The sequence below is a fragment of the Atta cephalotes genome, assembly GCF_000143395.1.
Source record: "Atta cephalotes unplaced genomic scaffold scaffold00049, whole genome shotgun sequence".
Lineage (NCBI taxonomy): Eukaryota > Metazoa > Arthropoda > Insecta > Hymenoptera > Formicidae > Atta > Atta cephalotes.
The window spans coordinates 2,023,434-2,036,782 of NW_012130113.1; the positions used below are offsets into that span (position 1 = coordinate 2,023,434).

At 30.8% G+C, this 13,349-nt stretch overlaps 3 protein-coding genes across 3 annotated transcripts in view; 1 reads left to right on the forward strand and 2 right to left on the reverse strand.

The window, feature by feature from the left end:
* The first annotated feature begins 2,456 nt into the window (after window positions 1–2,456).
* LOC105622903 (histidine protein methyltransferase 1 homolog) lies at window positions 2,457–3,929 on the forward strand. Its single transcript, XM_012204312.1, has 6 exons — window positions 2,457–2,502; window positions 2,778–3,017; window positions 3,142–3,302; window positions 3,368–3,600; window positions 3,676–3,791; window positions 3,862–3,929. Exons 1-6 carry the CDS (start codon window positions 2,457–2,459, stop codon window positions 3,927–3,929), a joined length of 864 nt encoding a protein of 287 aa, XP_012059702.1.
* Window positions 3,930–4,095: 166 nt separating this feature from the next.
* On the reverse strand, window positions 4,096–7,870 carry LOC105622868 (pyridoxine-5'-phosphate oxidase). The gene is made up of 6 exons (XM_012204278.1): window positions 7,726–7,870; window positions 5,602–5,758; window positions 5,228–5,327; window positions 5,074–5,127; window positions 4,738–4,937; window positions 4,096–4,261 (listed from the first exon to the last, which is right to left on the reverse strand). Exons 1-6 carry the CDS (start codon window positions 7,868–7,870, stop codon window positions 4,096–4,098), a joined length of 822 nt encoding a protein of 273 aa, XP_012059668.1.
* Window positions 7,871–8,933: 1,063 nt separating this feature from the next.
* Window positions 8,934–13,349, reverse strand: part of LOC105622904 — a 15,481-nt gene continuing 11,065 nt past the window's right edge. Inside the window, exons 8-15 of the mRNA XM_012204313.1 lie at window positions 12,802–13,219; window positions 12,203–12,378; window positions 11,736–11,874; window positions 11,078–11,286; window positions 10,829–10,976; window positions 10,150–10,580; window positions 9,876–10,065; window positions 8,934–9,600 (exon numbers count right to left, since the gene is read on the reverse strand). Coding sequence (XP_012059703.1) covers window positions 8,934–9,600; window positions 9,876–10,065; window positions 10,150–10,580; window positions 10,829–10,976; window positions 11,078–11,286; window positions 11,736–11,874; window positions 12,203–12,378; window positions 12,802–13,219 — 2,378 coding nt within the window. The remainder of the gene's footprint in view (window positions 9,601–9,875; window positions 10,066–10,149; window positions 10,581–10,828; window positions 10,977–11,077; window positions 11,287–11,735; window positions 11,875–12,202; window positions 12,379–12,801; window positions 13,220–13,349) is intronic.

A 13,349-nucleotide genomic window follows, 5' to 3' on the forward strand; every position in this document is an offset into this window, starting at 1 on the left:
AAATTTTTTTATGAGCCATACATACCTCTTTCCCCTATGAGTAGCCATATATCTCACCCCTATGGGATATACGGCAAAAATGCAAGGGTTTAAAAAAAGTTCATTTTTTAATACGAAGTATAAATATTTCGGATAGTAAACAAAGTTTTTATTGATATAGTTCGTTTACTTTAAACATAGTAAATAATATTTAATAAATTAAGTTTTTGATAGGTGCGGCGTATATACTGGAGTTACCTAACATCGTCGTTCGGCATGCATTTTTGTTTTGTTTCTGCTTGGAATAATAACATCACATATAACGAAGAAGCACATCGTGTTTATGAGCGCGATCTAGAGATAACACTTTATTCACGAAAGACGTCGAATGACCTTTGTTTACTCGTCATAGCTGTCAGCTAATTGTTTCCTGCAATCGTTTGTCATCGGCGTAATTCTTACGGCTCACGATATGCTGTGTATCGAGTTTCTGTTGAAAGAACGAATTCTGCTAAATCGATAAGAATATAAAATATTAATAAACTCGTTAAAATCGTGATATGCTACAGAATTTATCTCGAGCTCCACGAATGCATTAAATACGCAGATGATTCTATCAAAAATAGGCGATAGCTAATGCAGCATCTGATTACTATAGAAAAAAATAAAGAAAAACGAAGTAGAAATTAACTTTAAATAATCATGATAAAATCGCGATCATAGTTGTGAACAATGTTGATATTATCAAAGTAGTAAAAATTAGTGAACGAAGATATTTTTTTTGTAGTATAAAAATGAATAATAATGAGTGACCGCTCTATAATGTAAAACAAATGAACAATAAAATTCTTTTGCATGTTTTTTAAATCCTTTTTTAATTCCTTATGAATGACAAAAAATTATTGTGAGAATCGCTGTTATCAGGAACGATTAAATTGATAATGAAAAAAATAATACCGATGTAATTAATGTCTTTATTCGAAAAATTGTCTGATCATGGGGCAACGATAAGCTTTACTACAGAATTTTTTCACAATACTGTATTATAAGAAAATGGATAAACGCAATTATTCCTTTTTTTTGTAGAAATGAATTGACTAAATATATTGGCTTTAAGGGGATCTTAAAGCGAATCTGTTTTATGAATTTTTTTCAAGCACGTATTTTTTGTCTTTATAGATTAAAAAATTCTTCGTCATAATTAAAGTATAATTGATAATGTAGTCTAAACCGGATTTTATGCCAAAAAACGAAAAAAAAATGAAAAATTGCTGTTTTGTTACCAACTTTTAATGTCGACTCGTAATAATAGATGCTTTCCATTGAACACTTTGCTTTGACACAAATCGATACAAGTGTCGTATCTTTGTCATTCTTTTAATGTCAAGAAGAATAGAACGATGTTTATGTGTCAACTTGTGTCATCAAATGGAAATGTTTGCTTTATATACGAATTTTATACTTTGTACGTATAAAACAATTTTGGATTAGAGATTATATGAACAATCAATGTTGAGAACTTAGAATTAGGTTTAGATACTTAATATGAAAGATTAGTTAGAAAATTTGTATGTATGTATACGTGCAATATTGATGTAGTATTATAGTATATAAAGATATGTCGATGTATCACATTTTATCGGTAAAACAACGATTTCATCGAGGTTCGAGCTTCACTTTAGAATCCCTTTAAATGTATTATATTGTAAATATATATAGTTACAACAAAATAAAATTTTAAAATAAAAAATAAACAAGTCTTCAGTAGCAGTTATTGTAGTTACATAAAAATAATTCAAATTGTGATTTAAAATTTAATTGTTTAGTGGATCTATTTTGCATCAATTCAACTTGCTCGTATATTGCATTATAAGATCTTTAATTTTTTAAACTCCAAGTATTATATATTGTTCTTGGAATACGAATGCAGAAATTGCACAACTATATACCAGATGTCGTGATTTTCCAAACAAGTTCAAGTTCGAGAAGTGATGTAATAGTTTTCTGACTTACCATTGTAGATATACCATTGTAGAAATGTTGTTTGGTGCAGAAAGAGATTGAGAGAGGACGTATCTGTTAGATGAAAAATATTTACTGGCGCATCTATGTCGTCTACGTACACCTTGAACTGTAATATAAGCACTAATATTTCTAGTGAGTATAATATATCCAATCGGCATAATCCTCGATTTTATGTTCCAATAATTGTTACACAATATATTCTGTAAACATAGCATGGAATAGTACTAAACAATTAATCACAAAAATTAAAAATTGTGGGTGTGTTATCTGCCGGAAATATCAGTAGCTATGTAGTTCAACGTATATGTACGTTTGTGCATGTGACTCAATAAATGAGTTCTATCTAAGATATGGATTTGTCCACTCCTCTGTAATGATATATACCTTATTTGATACTTTAATTTATCCTAGATGTGTGACTTTTTAGTTTTTTAAACCAAACTTACCGAACAATGTTCAAATTTCGATTTGCAGAAGATGCAGCCGATATTGATGAAGGTATGACTAATCATTGGCGTTTTTTCGTTATGCAACTAGAAACAACCACACTATGGCTATTTTTGTCTTCTGATTCCTGAAAACGAAGATAAGCCTTAATTGCTTCTGGATAACGAAAAAACACCTCATATCGTTTTAATAAATCTTGAAACACGTCTGTCATAATATGAGGTTAGAGTGTTAAAAAATTGTTTTCCCGCGAATATTCAATTCACATCTTTCAATTCTTACGAAGCATGTACGCGCAAAGAAATTATTTATCCAAATAATTTTAGTAGATAGCGAACAAAAGGATAAATTAGAATGGATTTCTGCTTCCAAACTTGAAATAACTCCTGAACAAATCGAAGCGAAATGTGAGGCTTATTATTATACAGAGACTGAAGTGTTATCTGGTTGTAATTTAAAATTAATCCGTACCGATAAAGTAACGCAGGATTTAACTGATCAAAATTGCCAGAATATTATTGAGGCTGAGTCGAAACATTCCGATCTCATTCCAGCAAAATATGAAGGTGATTTTGCAAATGAAAATTTATTAAAAAATTTTTTTTTTCTTAAATTTGCTAATTTAAATTTTATTCGAATTTCCTTGAAGTTTCGTTAATATGTGCTTTAAAAATTAATTGTGCAATTAAGGTGGTTTAAAAATTTGGGAATGTACATTCGATTTGGGCCAATACATATTGGAAAAGGAAATCGAGTTGAAAGACAAACTTGTTATGGATTTAGGATGTGGCGTTGGAGTGATTGGCCTTCTGTCTCTTCGTAAAAATTCCACCGTCCATTTCCAAGATTACGTTCGTATGATTTATAATTGTCACGCTGAAAAGTGGGCTGTGATTAACGAAATAATTTTTTGTAGAATGCCGAAGTGTTAAAATCCGTGACTATACCGAACGTAATATTGAATTTTGATCATACGATTGTTCTGACGAGATGCGAATTTTATGCCGGAGATTGGGCTTCTCTCGCGACGTTACTCGACGAAAATAAAAAGTACGATTATATTTTTACAAGCGAAACGATTTACAATCCTGACAATCATAAAAAGTTATATGAAATTTTTAAGAGAAAGCTAAAAACCGATGGCGTCGTGTGAGTACATTGGATTACTAATGTCTTATTTTTATCATTAAATTTTAAATTTCCAAACGGATAAATTTTTATTAGATTTGTCGCTGGAAAAATCTATTATTTTGGCGTGGGAGGTGGAATGAGACAATTTGAGAATCTTATTTTAAAAGACGGATGCTTTGACGTCGAGTCGGTGTGGAAAAGTCAACATGGTGATTAATGATTAATTGTAAATATATTTTATCTGTGTTAGTTCAACGATATAAATTGTATACATTTCAGGAGTAAACAGAGAAATTTTGAAATTTACAAGGAAACCACATCAAGAATATCATACATCTAGTGTATAACATTTATTGTCTTCATAATACTATGAAGTATTGGCTCGAAATGTGATAATCAGCAATGACAATAGATACTTTTGCAACAAAATTTGCTGGAATTTCTTTTTCTTCTTGTATACGAAAGTCGTTAGCTCTCTTTGTCGTTTATTATCAATAAATGTTGTGACTTTTTTTATGGCGAAAGTCTCTCGTATACCCATCCATCCTTTCCTTCGAGCACGAGAATATTATCTATTTTTTCATTCGTTTTTGGGCGTCTAAAACGGATTCTATCATGAAGACGATCGCTCTGACCTTGCCAAAATTCTACGGAGTGTGGCACTACGAGATAACCGCCCCTGAAATAAGATACAGTAAATGATTTAAATAAACGATTTAAACTTGAAAATTATACACGTGACACACAGATGCACAATACTATTAATCTACGAGTTTGTCAACAATACGGCAACAAATGTATTGGTGTTGTGAAACGAAGCAATATGCTGTCGCACGTGATTACTTATTTCTCTTTGGTTTTATCTTTCTCGTGTAAGAAATCTTTATATTCGAAATTGGAAAAACTAATTAATGCTTACACGCGCACGTTCTTTAGTTAATAGTAATTTACTATCCATTGCAGTAAACACCAACTAATAATGACGTGAAAGAAAGACATTAATGTTATAATTTTATAGTAAATATATAAATATAATATAACATATGTACATAATAGTTATATTGTTGAACTTGGAATTATGGCATTGATGTTATGTTAGTTGGTGTTTACTGAGTAATGATGAACTAATTATTTTTTAATTATGGTGTTACCTACCAACAAGCAGGTCTTTTAACTTGATTTTTTGGAAATTTCGCGAGCAGTTCCTTTTCTTTAATAAGAAGGGTCTGTCTACTAGCAATCACACTACTTTGCTTGCTGGCCATAGATCCGATTTGATTCTCATATGGCCGACTTCGAAAATAATGATCTGAATCTTCCGCTGAGGTTTTTTTGGCGATACCTTCAATACGTACCTAAAATAATTAGTAGTAAATCAATAAAATGATTATGAAAGAATTAATTAAATGTTGTTGCAAAAAATAATTTTAATCCGCGAAAACTTTACTTTGAGATAAAATATGATGTAAAAAAAAACAATGAATACCGTACACTTCGTCTAAGGGATTCCCAGTAGAAAGTTAATGCAGCATGTGGATTTTCAGCCTGTATAAATCGAATAATATAGAAATTTGTTTGTTTTCTTGATATAAAAAAAATATCAATTAAATATTTTAACAGATCTGAATTAAATATCTGAACTCACTAATTCGCGGCCTTTCCTGCTATCGTAATTCGTGTAAAACTTGAAACCTTCTGTACCGAAGCCTTTTAGTAACAATACGCGCACGGATGGTACACCATCTCTGAAACAATTGCATTATAAGATATGACAATGTGTTTATAATTATTTGCACAATCTTTTTATGATCCATGAGCTTGTTTATCTTTTTCTTATTTTTCTTTTACGTGACTAATATTTTTGTTAATTAATAGATTGTAAAACACTACCTATTATATTCATATAAACGTTTTCTCTAACGTGTGTTTTTAAACAATTTAATTCAAATCAGTTTTATTCAAATCAAATTCAATTTTATTACGAGATAATTTTTAAATTAAAAAAAGAAAAAATGTTGCCTTGTCGCTGTCGCGAGAAGCATCGCATTAGGTTCTAAAATTTCTGGAGTATTGCATGCCTCCTCAAACCATGCTTTGAATTGTCCCATAGGCTCCTTGCTAATTAAATCATCCTCCGTAAAGATCTCATGTTTATCTTTGTATTTTATTCGCATATCTGTAGAAAAAATTAAAAGTTAAAATTATGAAAGTTAAAGATAAGTAGATTAATAATTTTCCAAAAATTTTTTAAAAATAATTTTGGAGTATTTTTCAGTAACCTCTTGATTATTATTTTTAATATTATTAATAATATTATTAATAATTAAAATATTATTAATAATATTAAATTAATCATTGATATATGATTAGTTATTAATTGTAAAAAGTGTTCTTCAATATACATATAATATTACGAGAAAATGAGATCTTACAAAAATAGATTTCGATGGTAAAAAAAATATGGCTGATGAAGATTAAACTGCATAGATAAATAAATATCTAGGAGAAATCAAAAAATATAAAATAAATTTATTTATTGTGTATTATAGATAAGGAATAAATAAATTTATTTATTCTTTATCTACAATACACATTAGCAAAATATATATACAACATTATTTTTCAATGTAGTTCGTCTTCGAAGATTTTTGCTGCTGTCGAAGTCACGTATTGCTTTCTAAATTTTAAGATAATTGAAATTTTTTACTAGCCACGTAAGATTTTCTTTGGCACAATTTGATCAATGTATGATTAACTTTAATTTTAGTTCAAATTTACTATTTATCTTTTGTTAATTCTAAGAATTAAAAGAAGATAAACAGTAAGTTAAAACCAAGATTAAAGTTCATCTTATATTAGTGAAACTGAGCCTTAATGGTCTAAACTATTAGGCGTGTCTAATTTTAGCTCCGGAATAAGTAAAACATAAAATCATCGATGTTTATCAACATTTTACAGCTCCTAAAATTTTACTCACATTGAATTTTTTTGTATTGATGGCTTTGCGTTTTGGCTCCAAAGAAAAAAATTTTTTTGCTTGGTTTCTTGATTCAACGTGTTCTTTTTTTAATTCTTAGAATTAAAAAGAGTTGAACCAAGATAAAAATTTATCTGCATTGATAGAAAGAATCATTAGAATGTAGAAAGCGGTATGTGTAGCTTTTTTCGAGGACAGCTAAAAACTTTCTTCGCAAACAGAATGAAGACTAAACCATATGTAGATCCATTGTGTGTAAATTGTAGAATGTAATTTTTTTGTGATTAAAAAATTTATTTTTTTAATTTTTAATCAATTCTTGTTTACATTGCAAAAATTTCATTTTGAACTATTAAACAAATTGAAATGATTTATGTTAAATAATATAAATTTAATATTTAAAAAAATAAATATAAAATTCAAAAATATGTAAATAAAAATTCAAAAATGTTTTTTCTAATTAATTGTAACTGTTTTCTAATTAATTGTAATGCAATATGATAAAATGCATTGTTTAAAATGTAAATGTAGTAAACGTTTAATTTAAACCTACTTATGCACTATAAAAAAATCATTTTCGGATTACTCGATAACAAAATTTTTCGGATTCTTGAACTATTTTTTTTTTATAGTTTATAATGTCAATTTTAAAATATGAAAATATATTTTTCCTCTAAACATTTTTGTTTCAGAATTTTGCATTTTTATATGAAAAAGTGCATTTTTTTATTTCGACTATAATTAATTTTAACATTTACATACAATTTTTTATAAACAATTATAAATTTTTTAAAATTTGAAGATATCAAAATATACGTAAGAATCATTTTATAATTTTTATATACTTGTAAAAGATGAAAATTAATCCGAGGTACGAAAGGCCACCATATGTAGCTAAAAAATTTTTTATGCACGAGGTTTTATTGTCGAGAAATTAATTTAAAAAATTATAATTGAATATGTAATTAAGTATAATTAAAAAAATCGTAATTAAAATATATAATCACATTATTATGTAATAATGTTTGAAATTATCCTTCCGATAATTTTATATATATATATATATATATATATATATTTTCCACGATACATAAAGCAAACATTAGTTTATTACACAATATTATACAAAATTGACAGTTCTGTGTGGCGTTTGTTTATTAATTTACCTCCAATGTCAACAGTGTAATTCTCATTCCGGAGTGACATGATGTTGCACGACCGTGTATTCGACCGACCAGACTGCTTAGCGACAGAACAGATGACCGATCTATGGCACGAACGAAGTGCGACTGGTACAAAACGCGCATGCATAGAATGCGCCAGCCATCGAATCAATACATTTACAAATGAGAAAAGAAACAGCTTCGTCATTGTTATCTTGATGTAGTAATCTGTTTTTCTGATAATATCGTAGTTTCATTATCACGTGACAGAATTACTCAACGACGAATGAAATTGCTCGGAATAAATGGGCCAGACATTTTTAAATCTACTATTCAAGCTGCTAAAAATTCTAAATCAAAGAAAATACTTGAAGAATGTTATTATATCTATTATTTTTAATGTTCCATAAAATTATTTTAAAGTAGATATATCTAATACTAATATAATTATTGATCAGGGGCAAGTGAGAGGCTTGGAATCTCGAAATAGAACCTCTCCTATGTAGTAATTCGTCATTGAAATTATCTTTTCCATTCTCTCATCAGATGGCGCAGATATACTAATTAGAACATTGGCGGTGTTTTTAATTATTAGTATTATTGCTATTGCAATGATTTTAGGAACGTTTCAATTTTAAAATATTTTTAGTTATTGGGTAAATAACCAATATATAACAATCTCAATATAATTCTTTATTTTAAATCATTTTTATTTTAAATCATTTTTACAACTAATTATTAAGATAAAATAATTAAGTTGTAATTATATTAATTATATCGCGATAAGACAAATTGTCATTTGGGCAATTTTATGGTTGAAGCATATTATATCTTTATCATTTTTATTTGCCAAAAATTAAACACAGTCACGCGCTTTGCAAAATAATATTGGTTTAAATAGCGACATTTCCAATTTTAAATGCAGATAGCAATTTTAAATGCATTAACGCAAATCAATTTTATATTTATAAATTTTGAATCTGTATATTTACAAAACTAACCATCGTTAATTAACTATAAATATAACTTTCATATTCTTTAAATAATCGTATGATTAGCTATTTTTTTTTATTCTGAACTGTCTCTCATGACTTATTCAACTAGACAACAAAGTCCAAAATTAGGACATAAATCACATTTTTGGATGTGCAAGTTGTCTGATTATCGCCTCTCTGATGGCAGAGCCACGTTTTTACGTTTACTATGAATAGTTAAGCTCCCACCATTGGCAGTGATCTATTTAGCGCGATCAGGGGCACTTTAATCATTCCATTGCTATTTTTCACACCTTCGAATTGTGCGTCATCAACGTTGTTCGTTGTCACGAACGATGTAACAGTTTGCATAATAAGCGATGGTTTAGTATTTGTCGGTCTTGTAATTCGCTCGATTTTTCCGGCGCGATCCCAGCTCGTCTGATTTTCGCGAGTCCGCGTTGCATCATTCGCAATGATCCGGGAACTGATTTTCTGCGAGAAAATCACGTTACGATCATTCTGCATATCATTAGCCGTGCGCACTCGTAATCGTCGCCGGCGCGTTCTAATTGTGGCCATAGTATTATTTTCATCATTCTTTATAACTCTCGCGGTAGTGCTCCTCGGCGTTTCGATCGTAGTCGAGGTTGTTTCGTTCAAACGACGATTTCTACTGTTGTCGGCGGACGCGAGCGAGTCTGTGCAATTTGGTGGTGGTTCTCGATGCAGGTACGTGATCGGCCAATGTCTGCCGTAATAATTAGGATCATACGGACGATCGGGACGATCGTAGCGATCTTCGCCACCGACCATCGGTCGGAACGGTCGTGGACTCGGTAAATAGGGATAGTACTTTTCGTTGCAAGGTCGCCATTGATCTTCTGATAATCCCACATAGCACCTGCAATTTATTAATTTTTAATTCTCTGCTTCTATTTACAAAGCACAAAGGAATCGAAGAAAGCTGTAAGATGAGAAGTAACAGGTCACGCCTCTTATAAATCAATGATTCAGCTTGTGTACTTAAACGCAGGATAAAATCATTCTTATAAATAAAAAAAAAAAGAATATTTTCTTTATCATGTCTAACATAAATATCAATTATGAAATTTGAGATGTAAAAAGAAAAGTAAAAGTATATTACGTTGATATATCGGGTTGTAATAATATAGGTACCATGGATAATGATATCCTTGCGAAAAGCCGCAATGATGAGTCGGTGCGCAACAATAGTCCCAGCTGTCGAATCCGCCTTCTTCAGTCTCGCAAGCCCAAAATCCAGCGAGTTTATTTTTTTCGCACTTTGTACCTCTTTTACATGGATAACCGTTTACCGTGTAGTAACGGAAAGTGGAGAATTCATCCGCTGATTTAAAATAAATTAATTACTTTACGCAACATTTTACGAATAATTAAAAAATATTCATAATTGTCAAACTAATCCACTCACGGTAAAGAGATCCGAATCCACCGAGATAAATTCCGTATCCAAATTTGTCATCACCGTATCCATAACTACCAGAAGGATACGGTCTGACAGGATCAGGCTTATCAGGATCGAACGGTCTCACACTATGACTGCCTGGTTTCATAAAGAAAGGTCTTGGATCGATATAAATATCATCGGGTCTTAGACTTGGATATCTTCCGAGATTAAAATCAGGTCGCGAATGATCTGAAAGAACTGGTTTCGGCGGATTTGGTCCACCAAGTCCGTGAGCATCATCCGGCGAATAACTGGTCATCACACAGTAAGGATCGAGATCTTTCCATGTGTAAAGAACATGATCATTGTCGTAGGTATAGTCTAGACCTGGTCGCAAGTCCCTTATAGGTACGTCACTGAGTAAACAGTTTTCTTCTGTGCCATGCGTAGTGAGTCTAATCAAACGAAGGGGAAATCAAACGAAATTAATGTGTGTTAATAAGAATTAAAGATAAATAATATTATTTTGAAATTTTTATTTAAAAAAAATAGAAAAATGGCTTTATTATTGATTTTATTTAAATCACGAGTGAAAACAAATTTCAATTTATAAGAAATTACATATTATAATTATTATTATTAGAAACGTGCATGTTGTTATATTAATTTGTTAAATTCAAAACAACATCCAAGAATTTCTTACTTGTAACTGTAAGACAAGCAAGGAACGGAATCAGTTTCTCTCATTTTTGAACACTTTTGTCGACAATCTTGTTCCGAATTTACATACGTTGCCAAAAGAACAGCATAAGGTGTCAATTTGCACGGTTTGTCGTATCCAGAATAGCATACTGTGAAAAGATTTATTAATAGAAAAATTTAATTGATTACAATTATATTCAAATATAAAATAGTTAATATAATGTATGTGCATTAGATTGATGTATCTTGCCTTCGTCTCCTTGGGTTTGTTTATTATTGAACCGTTCCATATTGAAAAACGGTACGGCATAAGGTTCACATCCTCTGCCGAAACTGCCTCTTTCATAAACTTCTGCTCCGTCCATATCTGGCATGTGGGTAGGGTTGATATCTTGCGATGGCCAATCACTTAGGTAACAGTTAGTTAGAATATCCGATCGTCCATGTTCTAATTCATATCTGAAACATTTCGCAATATACAAGATGTAACTGAAATAACGCCCATTAATCATATGTGCTATTCCTAATAAAAAACTGAGACGAAAAGTCCTCTACCATTTTGCAATTTTCGCAATATTTTTTTTAATTACCCAATGAGCAATATGTATAAAATTGTGTGTATAAGACAGCTTTAAAATATCTTCAAGACTTCTTTAAGAAAAATCTTCAAAATCTTTCACAAAGAACACGAAAAGATATCTTAAAATTGTACACCTTGTGTAATATTGGATTGTCCGGAAAGTTCATGCTGATGTTGAAGGAAAATTGAAATGCAGAAAATTTAAATTTTAGTATACATTTATTAAATTATATAGATTAGTCAGCACGAACTTTCCGGACAACCCAATACTTTACTAAAACAATCCATTTAATTTAGTCTACTGTTGACTTCGACATGAAAGACTTACTTGAACGTGAAACTTCTACACATAAAATCGTGCGTTGTCATACATTCTGCCTGACACTCTCCTAGATCGTTGACTATTAGCGATTTTCTAACGACGTCCGTGGGCATTCCAAATCCACTTCTGACTCTCCAAAAACATTCTAGAAAAATTTCATAAAAAAAACAAGTTCTTGTGATTCTCGAGAATTTTATCAAACTGGGAAAGAGAGAAAGAGAGAGGCAATTCATTGTTGTCGATTTTAGTTGTTACCGGGAACACAAAGCGGAACGCATAACGTATGGTAATGCAATCGAGGGCAGTAGTATAACGCTCGAGACGATAAATTGCATTGTTTGTTGAAATACAATTTTATTTATCCCCTGAGTAGTTTAGGAAACGGAATAATACATTAAAAATTATTTTGATTAAATTGCATTTGTATAATTAAAAGTAATTCACAGTAAAGTTACTTCAATCAAATCGTATACCATCTGGAGGATGCGAGCTTGGTTCTCTCCTCGTGCTGCATGTTCTTGAATTGGCGATTATAGCGTAAATATCATAATCACGATCAGGTTCGAGATCAAAATAAAAATTCAGATCTTTGTACGAAACATCGCTAAGAAGACAATTGTCTGTTGGATCCGTGGGCGCTACATTGTATCTATCCAATTATAAATTATGTAAAAAATTAAATTAGTATTATATATGAATTTGATACTAAAGGACCCTACATTAATTATTATATATGGAAAATTCGATTTCGGTGAAGTCAGTTTCATATATAAGTAGTTCATAATGATGAATAAAAGATGTTATCGATACAAGGCTTAACAATAGGATAATTTTTTAGTTGGTGTATAAAATTTATACTTACAGAACATCTTTGATACATCGTAGCTCAAGAATTAATCCATTATTGATTGATCTATGATATCTTTTTGTTCACAATATTGTAAGCTATATTATGTGAAAACAAACTGGTTTTTGATCAGTATCTAATTTTCTATGTAATTAATGCGAGGTCCTTTGTCATATTACTGAAAATAATCGTATTGTAATTTTTCTATTATGTGTTAAAATGTACCTGTAGCTAAAACTCATGCAGACATAGCTCTTCTCGCTAATGCACAGATTTTCGCACTGATCCAGATTTGACGTCAGATACGTTTTTCGTACGACTCCTCTACTGAGTCTGAATCCCGCACCAGCTCGGACGGAGCATTCCTCGGTACTTGTGTTTCCGCCGTAAAGCGAATCCTGGTTGGCCGGTATATAATTGTCACCATATCCGAATGCGCCGCCGTAATTATAAAACTCGCCATAGAATTGATCGTTATCGTAAGGTTTAGGCTGAGATTTTGGATGATACTTCGGTATATCAAAGTTTCCCACGTAATTCGTGTCGTAGCCATAAGAGCCACCGTAAACGGAGCCGTAAGAACCCCAATCGCGAGTTGGATCTTTTCGATAGTCTGGCAAATACGAGCCGATTTCGTTTGTGCCTGCGACATATATATATATATATATATATATATATATATATATATATATATATATATATATATATATATATATATATATACACAACACACACACACACGCACGCACNCGCACGCACACGCNCACGCACGC